General features: G+C 59.6%; 1 protein-coding gene across 1 annotated transcript in view; it reads left to right on the top strand.

The window, feature by feature from the left end:
* SPTBN4 (spectrin beta, non-erythrocytic 4) overlaps positions 1 to 10,000 on the top strand; it is a gene marked incomplete at its 5' end in the record, with an annotated part of 39,317 nt that overhangs the window by 4,267 nt on the left and 25,050 nt on the right. Inside the window, 9 exons of the mRNA XM_039721710.1 lie at positions 231 to 348; positions 428 to 586; positions 1,623 to 1,925; positions 2,003 to 2,153; positions 2,988 to 3,858; positions 3,941 to 4,078; positions 4,760 to 5,516; positions 7,024 to 7,226; positions 9,704 to 9,794. Of these exons, the coding sequence (XP_039577644.1) occupies positions 231 to 348; positions 428 to 586; positions 1,623 to 1,925; positions 2,003 to 2,153; positions 2,988 to 3,858; positions 3,941 to 4,078; positions 4,760 to 5,516; positions 7,024 to 7,226; positions 9,704 to 9,794 (2,791 nt within the window). The remainder of the gene's footprint in view (positions 1 to 230; positions 349 to 427; positions 587 to 1,622; positions 1,926 to 2,002; positions 2,154 to 2,987; positions 3,859 to 3,940; positions 4,079 to 4,759; positions 5,517 to 7,023; positions 7,227 to 9,703; positions 9,795 to 10,000) is intronic.

The following is a 10,000-nucleotide window of genomic DNA, read 5'->3' as shown; positions in this document are numbered from 1 at the left end:
TCAGCCCAAACTGGTCATGGATGGTGCCTGGGGGGTGGTGATGTCCCACCTCATGGTGGTGGTGATGAGGGGCTCCCAGTTCAACCCAAACTGGTCACGGATGGTGCCTGGAGGTGACGAGGAGGTCCCAGTTCAACCCAAACTGGTGGCAGTGGAACCTGGGGCGCGGTGGTGACGTCCCAGCTGGCGCCGGTGGTGACAGGGACCTCCCCACCGGTGCCACCCCCCAGGTTCCAGGAGAAGGGGAACCTCGAGGTGCTGCTCTTCACCATCCAGAGCAAACTCCGGGCCACCAACCGCAAGCTCTACGTGCCCAGCGAGGGCAAGAGCATCTCCGACATCAACAAGGTGAGGACGTGGAGATGGAGTCCCACCACCGCGGTGGGGCTGGGGACCCCCGTGACCGGCCCGTGTCCCCACCCGCCAGGCCTGGACGTGCCTGGAGAAGGCGGAGCACGAGCGGGAGGTGGCCTTGAGGAACGAGCTGATCCGGCAGGAGAAGCTGGAGCTGCTGGCGCAGCGCTTTGACCACAAGGCCGTCATGAGGGAGACGTGGCTCAACGAGAACCAGCGCCTGGTCTCGCAGGTGGGCTGGGGTGGGGTGGGAGGGGTCATGGGGACCCTCAGCTTGGGGTGGGACAATCACCCCTGTGTGGGATGGGGGTGAGGAGCGCGGTGTTGGGTGGTGGGACCTCATTTGGGATGGTGGGAACTCACTGGGGTCCTCCTTGAGCAGGGGAGGGGTGGTTGGACATCTTTGACCCCCTCATTGACCATGGAGAGGTGGTGGGACCTCATTGGGGTCCTCACTGACCATGGAGAGGGGGTTGGACCTTGTTGGGTTCCTCACTGACCATGGAGAAGGGGTTGGACCTCATTGGGGTCCTCATTGACCATGGAGAGGTGGTGGGACCGCATTGGGGTCCTCACTGACCATGGATAGGGGGTTGGACCTCATTGGGGTCCTCACTGACCATGGAGAAGTGGTTGGACCTCATTGGGGTCCTCATTGACCATGGAGAAGTCCATGGAGAAGGGGTTGGACCTCATTGGGGTCCTCACTGACCATGGAGAAGGGGTTGGACCTCATTGGGGTCCTCACTGACCATGGAGGGCTGGTGGGACCTCATTGGCCTCTCACTGACCATGGAGAGGTGGTGGGACCTCCTTGATGAGGGGAGAGGTGGTTGGACCTTCTGAGTTTCTCCTTGACCATGGAGGGCTGGTGGAACCTCTTCGACCTCCTCATTGACCATGGAGAGGGGGTTGGACCTCCTTGGTTATGGTGTACTGGTGGGACCTCCTTGACCACTGAGAGGGGGTTGGACCTCATTGGCCTCCTCATTGACCATGAAGGGCTGGTGGGACCTCATTGACCTCCTCATTGACCACGGAGGGCTGGTGGGACCTCATTGACCTCCTCCTTGACCATGGAGGGCTGGTGGAAACTCCTCAACCTCCTCATTGACCATGAAGAAGGAGTTGGACCTCATTGGCCTCCTCATTGACCATGAAGGGCTGGTGGGACCTCCTTGACCACGGAGGGCTGGTGGGACCTCCTCAACCTCCTCCTTGACCACTGAGGACCCCACCCCACCCCGCTCCATCTCCCTCCTCTTCAGGACAACTTCGGCTACGACCTGCCGGCGGTGGAGGCGGCCATGAAGAAGCACGAGGCCATCGAGGCCGACATCTCCTCGTACCAGGAGCGCATCCAGGTGGTGGTGGAGCTGGCCCTGGAGATGGAGTCCGAGGGCTACTACGACACGCGGCGCATCGGCGCCCAGAAGGACAACATCCTGCGCCAGTGGGCGCTGCTGACCGAGCTGGTCCGCGCCCGCCGCGCCCGCCTCGAGCAGAACCTGGCCCTCCAGAAGATCTTCCAGGAGATGGTCTACATGATCGACTGGATGGAGGAGATGCAGGTAGAGACCACGGAGGAGGCTCGGCGGCGCGGCGAAATCCCGGCGGCGCCGGATGACGCCGTTCGGTTCTTCTCCAGGTTCTTCTGGTCTCCAAGGATTTGGGGAAGCACCTGCTGGAGGTTGAGGACCTCCTGCAGAAGCACGGGCTGCTGGAGGCCGACATCTCGGCCCAGACCGAGCGCGTCCAGGCCCTCAACGCCGCCGCGCTCAAGTTCTCGGAGCTGGAGGGTAACGGGGGCCACCGGGGGGGATTGACCAGGGGAGGGGGAGGCGTTTGGCCTTGGGAAGGGCCAGCCAAGGTCTTGAAGGACCATGGGAAGGTCAGCCAAGGTCTTGATGGACCATGGGAAGGTCAGCCATTGTCTTGATGGACCATGGGAAGGTCAGCCAAGGTCTTGATGGATCATGGGAGGTTCAGCCATGGTCTTGATGGACCGTGGGAGGGTCAGCCAAGGTCTTGATGAACCATGGGAAGGTCAGCCAAGGTCTTGATGGACCATGGGAGGGTCAGCCAAGGTCTTGATGGACCATGGGAGGGTCAGCCAAGGTCTTGATGGACCATGGGAAGGTCAGCCAAGGTCTTGATGGACCATGGAAGGGTCAAACCAAGGTCTTGATGGACCATGGGAGGGTCAGCCATGGTCTTGAAGGACCATGGGAAGGTCAGCCATGGTCTTGATGGACCATGGGAGGGTCAAGCCAGGGTTTTGGTGGGTTATGGAAGGGCCATTCAAGGTCTTGGTGGGCTGTGGAAGGGTCAACCAAGGTTTAGGTAGAACATGGAAGGGTCAGCCGAGGTTTTGTTGGACCATGGGAGGTTCAATCCATGATCTTGGTGGCCCATGGAAAGGTTGACCCACTGTCTTGGTGGACCCTGGAATGGTCAACCCAAGGTCCTGGTGGGCCACCTGCAAGAGTCCCCACAGAACCTGAGGTTGGAAAACCCCTGTGAGATCTTTGAGTCCAGCCTATGACCAGAGCCCAGAGTGCCACGTCCGGTCCTTGCTTGGACACCCCCGTGGCCACCCCCTGCCGCCATCTAAGCCCCTTCTCCTGGCCCAGGCTACCAACCCTGCGACCCCCAGATCATCTGCAACCGCGTCAACCACGTCCAGACGTGCCTGGAGGAGCTGGAGGAGCTGGCGGCCAAGAGGAGGAAGGAGCTGGAGGACTCCCGCCAGCTCTGGACCTTCTTCCAGGAGATGGAGGAGGCCGAGGCCTGGATCCGCGAGAAGGAGAAGATCCTGGCCGCCAAGACCTGCGGCCGCGACCTCAGCAGCGTCATGACCTTGACCAACAAACACAAGACCATGCTGGGCGAGCTGGGCAACCGCCGGGCGCTGCTGCACCAGACCATGAAGAAAGGCGAGAAGATCCTGGCCAAGAAGTCCTTCAGCTCCGTGGGCATCCAGGAGAAGATGCGAGAAGTCTGCTTGCGCTGGAAGAAGCTGGAGGAGATCACGGGGCTCCACCAGCAGCGCTTGGAGGACGCCCTGAACTTCTTCCAGTTCAGCGCCGAGACGGACGACCTGGTGGCCTGGCTGCAGGACATGTACCGCATCGTGTCCAGCGACGACTTCGGCCACGACGACTACTCCAGCCAGGCCCTGCTGCGCAAGCACCGCGCCGTGGTGGACGAGGTGGAGAAGCACCGCGCCGCCGTGCTGGCCCTCCGCAAGCAGCTGGCTCTCCTGGCCCCCGACCACCGGCAGGGCGTGGACGTGCAGATCCGCGTGGTGGAGGTGGAGCAGCTCTACGGGGAGGTGGCCGAGGTGGCCGTGCTGAGGACGCAGTGGCTGCAGGACGCGCTGGCCGTCTACCGCATGTTCAGCGAGGTCCACGCCTGCGAGGTGTGGGTGGACGAGAAGGAGCAGTGGCTGGAGAAGATGGAGGTGCCCGAGGAGCTGGATGAGGTCGAGGTGGTCCAGCACAGGTGGGGCGGGGTGGGGTTGGGGTGAGGCTGGATGTTGAGGTTCCTCGTGCCGTGGTGGACCTGCCCGTGTCCGTCTGCTCAGGTTCGAGAGCCTGGACCAGGAGATGAACAGCGTCATGGGGCGCATCCTGGACGTCAACCAGGTGGTGCAGCAGCTGGTGGACGGTGGCCACCCCAGCTCGGACGAGGTCCGGTCCTGCCAGGACCACCTCAACAGCCGGTACGGGCGTGGGGGGCACTCAAGATGGACCTTGACCTTCTGGGGGTCTCCGTGGTGGGGTTGTCTGGAGACTCTCAACCTGTGATTCTCCGCTGGTGGGATGTCCCCGTGGGGTCCAGGTGTCCACTGGAATGGTCCAAGGCCATCCTGGGGGTCCTGAAATGAGTCTCAGCCTTCTTGAGTTCTCCTGGGTGGGGACAGCTTTGTGTGGGGCTGCCTGGAGACCCCCAACCTGTGGTTCTCCATCTCCGGTGGTGGGATGTCCCCATGGCTTCCACCTCTCCAGGACAATTGTCCAAGCCCATCCTGGGGGTCCTGAAATGAGTCTCAGCCTTCTTGAGTTCTCCTTGGTGGGGACAACTTTGTGTGGGGCTGCCTGGAGACCCCCAACCTGTGGTTCTGCAGTGGTGGGACGTCCCCATGGGGTCCAGGTCTCCAGGACAATTGTCCAAGCTCATCCTGGGGGGGTGGAAAATGAGCCTCAACCTTCTTGAGGTCTCCTTGGTGGGGACAACTTTGTGTGGGGCTGCCTGGAGACCCCCAACCTGTGGTTCTGCAGTGGTGGGACGTCCCCATGGGGTCCAGGTCTCCAGGCCACCATTCCCAGCCCATCCTTCTGATCCCGGTGGGCCCCGTCCCAGCCCGGGGGGGCTCTCACCGCGCTCCTGTCCCCATCCCCAGCTGGAACCGGGTGGTGGAGCTGGTGGAGAACAAGAAGAGCCAGCTGAGCTCCGTGCTGAAGATCCAGAACTTCCTCCTGGAGTGCAGCGAGATGAAGGCGCAGGTGCGGGAGAAGAGAAAAGCCATCGAGGCCACCCAGTCCGGTGGCAGCGACCTGGGCGGGGTGCTGGCCCTGCAGCGCCGCTTGTCCACCATGGAGGCCGCCCTGGTGGTCCTGGAGCCGCGGCTGGTGGAGCTCCAGCAGGAGGCCGAGGCCTTGGCCGCCGCCCACCCCGGCCGCGCCCTGGAGATCCTGCTGCCCTTCGAGGAGATCAGCGAGGAGTGGGACAACCTCAAGCGGGCCCTCCAAGGTTGCGAGGACACCTTGACCATCGCCGGCCGCCTCCAGCAGTTCATCCAGGACCTGGACAACTTCTTGGGGTGGTTGGTGAAGACCCAAGCGGCCGTGGGCTCCGAGGAGGTCCCCGACAGCTTGGCCGAGGCCGAGAGGCTGCTGAACGTCCACGTGGCCCTCAAGGAGGAGATCAACGGCTACGAGGAGGACTACGCCAAGATCCAGGCGGCCAGCGAGCTGCTGGCCCTGGAGGAGATGGAGGTGCCCTACCTGTCCCTCCAGCAGTGGCTGCAGAAGTTGGACGCGGGCTGGGGGAAGCTCCTGCAGAGCTGGGAGATGAGGAGGGAGGTCCTGGTGCAGTCCCACGTCTTCCACCTCTTCCTGCGGGACGTGCAGCAGTGCCAAAACAGCCTCTACAACCAGGTGTGGGACCAGGCGGTGCCATGGGCTGGGAGAAGGTCTGGGCTGGTGGAGATGGTGGATGGGGGATGGGGACGATGGTTAGAAGGTCTGGGGTGGTGGAGATGGTGGATGGGGGATGGGGACGATGGTTAGAAGGTCTGGGGTGGTGGAGATGGTGGATGGGGGATGGGGACGATGGTTAGAAGGTCTGGGGTGGTGGAGATGGTGGATGGGTGATGGCGACGATGGTTAGAAGGTCCTGGCTGGTGGAGATAGTGGATGGGTGATGAGGACGGTGGTTAGAAGGTCCTGGCTGGTGGAGATGGTGGATGGGTGATGAGGACGGTGGTTAGAAGGTCCTGGGTGATAGAGTTGATGGGTGGGTGATGGGGATGATGGGTGAGAGAAGGTCCTGGGTGGTGGAGATGATGGATGGGTGATGGCGACGATGGTTAGAAGGTCTGGGGTGGTGGAGATGGTGGATGGGTGATGAGGACGATGCTTAGAAGGTCTGGGGTGGTGGAGATGGTGGATGGGTGTTGAGGACGATGGTTAGAAGGTCCTGGGTGATAGAGTTGATGGGTGGGTGATGGGGATGATGGGTGGGAGAAGGTTCTGGCTGGTGGAGATGATGGATGGGTGATGGAGATGATGGTTTGGAGAAGGTCCTGGTTGATGGAGATGGTGGATGGGTGATGGGAACGGTGGTTAGAAGGTCCTGGCTGGTGGAGATGGTGGATGGGTGATGGCGACGATGGTTAGAAGGTCTGGGGTGGTGGAGATGGTGGATGGGTGATGGGGATGATGGTTTGGAGAAGGTCCTGATTGATGAAGATGATGGATGGGTGATGGAGATGATGGGTGGGAGAAGGTTCTGGCTGCTGGAGATAATGGATGGGTGATGGGGATGATGGTTAGAAGGTCCTGGGTGGTGGAGATGATGGATGGGTGATGGGGATGATGGTTAGAAGGTCTGGGGTGGTGGAGATGGTGGATGGGTGATGGAGATGATGGTTAGAAGGTCCTGGGTGGTGGAAATAATGGATGGGTGATGAGGACGGTGGTTAGAAGGTCTGGGGTGATAGAGTTGATGGGTGGGTGATGGGGATGATGGGTGAGAGAAGGTCCTGGGTGGTGGAGATGGTGGATGGATGATGGGGATGATGGTTTGGAGAAGGTCCTGGTTGAGGGAGATGGGTGGAAGAAGATTTTGGGTGGTTGGAGTGGTTTGTAGAAGGTCTTGAGTGATGGATTTGGGTGGGAGCAGCTCCTGGTGGGTGGATTTGGGTGGAAGAAGGTCCTGGTTGAGGGAGATGGGTGGAAGAAGAACTCAAACACCACCCAGGACCCCAAAATTCCATCCAGGATCCCCAAAACTCCACCGCAGCTCCTGGTTGATGGATTTTGGTGGGAGCAGCTCCTGGTGGGTGGATTTGGGTGGGAGCAGCTCCTGGTGGAGCTCCAGTGGCATTGAGGTGACCACCCCAAGGGCAGGGCAGAGGTCACCAGCCCCACCCAACCCTCCCAGGAGACCACGCTGGCCCACGCCGAGCTGCCGGACACGGTGGAGGGGGTGACCAAGGCGCTGAAGAAGCACAAGGACTTCACCACCACGCTGGAGCTGAACCTGCAGAAGGTCCAGCTGGTGCTGCAGGCCGGCGAGAGCCTCCGGCGGCAGCGCAACCTCCACAGCGACCGCGTGGCCGAGGCCATGGAGGGGCTGCGGGCCAAGTAGGTGCCCCCCGTGGAGCCCCCCGGCCCACCGGGAGCGCCCCGGAGCCACCAGCAGCTCCCAGGACCCCAAACACCACCCAGGACCCCAAAATTCCATCCAGGATCCCCAAACACCACCCAGGACCCCAAAATTCCATCCAGGATCCCCAAAATTCCATCCAGGATCACCAAAACCCCACCCAGGACCTCAAAGATCCTCCCAGGAACCCAAACACCACCCAGGACCCCAAAATTCCATCCAGGATCCCCAAAATTCCATACAGGACCCCAAACACCACCCAGGACCCCAAAATTCCATCCAGGATCCCCAAAACTCCACCCAGGACCTCAAAAATCCTCCCAGGACCCCAAACACCACCCAGGACCCCAAAATTCCATCCAGGATCCCCAAAATTCCATACAGGACCCCAAAAACCACCCAGGACCCCAAAATTCCATCCAGGATCACCAAAACCCCACCCAGGACCTCAAAAATCCTCCCAGGAACTCAAACACCACCCAGGACCCCAAAATTCCATCCAGGATCCCCAAAACTCCACCCAGAGCCCCAAAACTCCACCTAGGAACTCAAAACTCCACACAGGATCCCAAAATTCCACTCAGGACCCATCAAAACCGCTCAGGACCACAAAAATTCACCCAGAACCCCAAAATTCCATCCAGGACTCCCAAAGCTCCTCCCAGGACCTCAAAAATCCTCCCAGGAACCCAAACACCACCCAGGACCCCAAAATTCCATCCAGGATTCCCAAAGCTCCTCCCAGGACCCCAAAACTACATCCAGAAACCCAAAATTTCATCCAGGACCCTCAAAACTCCACCTACACCCCAAAATTCCTCCCAGGACCCCAAAACTCCACCCAGGATATCAAAATTCCATCCAGGACCCCAAAGCTCCATCCAGAACCCCCAAAACACCATGCAGAACTCCAAAATTCCATTCAGGACCCCAAAACTCCACCCAGAACCCCAAAATTCCATCCAGGACTCCCAAATTCTATACAGGACCCCAAAACACCATGCAGAACTCCAAAACTCCACCCAGGATCCCAAAATTCCACCCAGAACCCCAGAGCTCCTCCCAGGACCTCAGAACTCCACCCAGGACATCAAAATTCCATCCAGGACCCAAATTTCCTCGCAGGATCCCAAACTTCCACCCAGGACCTGTCCATCCAGAACCCAAAATTCCATCGAGGAACCCAAAGCTCCTCCCAGGACCCCAAAACTCCACCCAGGATCCCAAAATTCCATCCAGGACCTCAAAATTCCATCCAGGACCTCCAAAGCTCCTCCCAGGACCCCAAAACTCCACCCAGGACCTCCAAAGCTCCTCCCAGAACCCTCAAACTCCACCCAGGACCTCCAAATTCCACCCAGGACCCCAAAACTCCTCCCAGAACCCCAAAGCTCCTCCCAGGACATCAAAAACTCCATCCAGGATCCCAAAATTCCATCCAGGACTTCAAAATTCCATCCAGGACCTCAAAACTCCACCCAGAACCCCAAAGCTCCTCCCAGAACCCCAAAGCTCCTCCCAGGACATCAAAACTCCACCCAGAACTCCAAAGCTCTTCCCGGAACCCCAAAACTCCTCCCAGAACCCCCAAAACTCCACCCAGAAACCCAAAACTCCCCCCGGAACCCCAAAACTCCACCCAGAACCCCAAAGCTCCTCCCAGAACCCTAAAAACTCCGCCCAGGACATCAAAACTCCTCCCAGGACCCCCAAACTCCTCCCAGAACTCCAAAGCTCCTCCCGGAACCCCAAAACTCCTCCCAGAACCCCCAAAACTCCACCCAGAAACCCAAAACTCCCCCCGGAACCCCAAAACTCCACCCAGAACCTCAAAATTCCATCCAGGACCCCCAAAACTCCACCCAGAACTCCAGATTTCCATCCAGGACCCCAAAACTCCTCCCAGAACCCCCAAAACTCCACCCAGAACCTCAAAATTCCATCCAGGACCCCCAAACTCCATCCAGGAACCCCAAACTCCACCCAGGACCCCAAAACTCCACCCAGGACCCATCAAAACCACTCAGGAACCCCAAAGCTCCTCCCAGAACCCCACGGAACGAGGACGGAGCTGGATTTGCTGGTGGATCCCAGATGGAACCTCGTGCCTCAGTTTCCCCTCTGAGGGGAGGGCCAAAACTCCACCCAGAACTCCAAAGCTCCTCCCGGAACCCCAAAACTCCTCCCAGAACCCCCAAAACTCCACCCAGAAACCCAAAGCTCCTCCCAGGACCCCAAAATTCCATCCAGGAACCCCAAAACTCCACCCAGGACCCCCCAGGAACGAGGACGGAGCTGGATTTGCTGGTGGATCCCAGATGGAACCTCGTGCCTCAGTTTCCCCTCTGAGGGGAGGCTCAGGGGTTAATCAAGAGTTAATCAAGAGTTAATTAAGAGTTAATTAAGAGTTAATTAGGGGTTGATCAAGGGTTAATTAGGGGGTCCCCCCCGGCAGGAGCCAGCGCAACCACCAGCTGGCCCAGGAGTGGACGCGGCGGCTCCAGGACCACCTCGAGCTCCAGAGGTTCCTCCAGGACTGCAGAGAGGTCAGAGCCGGCCTGCCGAGACCCCCCAAAATCCGAGACCCCCCAAAATCGGGACACCCCAAAATCGGGACACCTTAAAATGGAGATTCTCCAAAACCGGGACCCCCCCCCAAAATTCCCCAAAACCCCCAAAACCGGGACTCCTCAAACTCCCCCAAAAAACCCCAAAATCGGGACCTTTCAAAACCGGGAATGGCCCCAACACT

This window comes from Passer montanus, unplaced genomic scaffold (assembly GCF_014805655.1).
Source record: "Passer montanus isolate IOZ18808 unplaced genomic scaffold, ASM1480565v1 scaffold463, whole genome shotgun sequence".
In the NCBI taxonomy this organism is placed as follows: domain Eukaryota; kingdom Metazoa; phylum Chordata; class Aves; order Passeriformes; family Passeridae; genus Passer; species Passer montanus.
The sequence above is the reverse complement of the archived record's forward strand: the minus strand, read 5'-3'. Positions and strand labels throughout refer to the sequence as shown.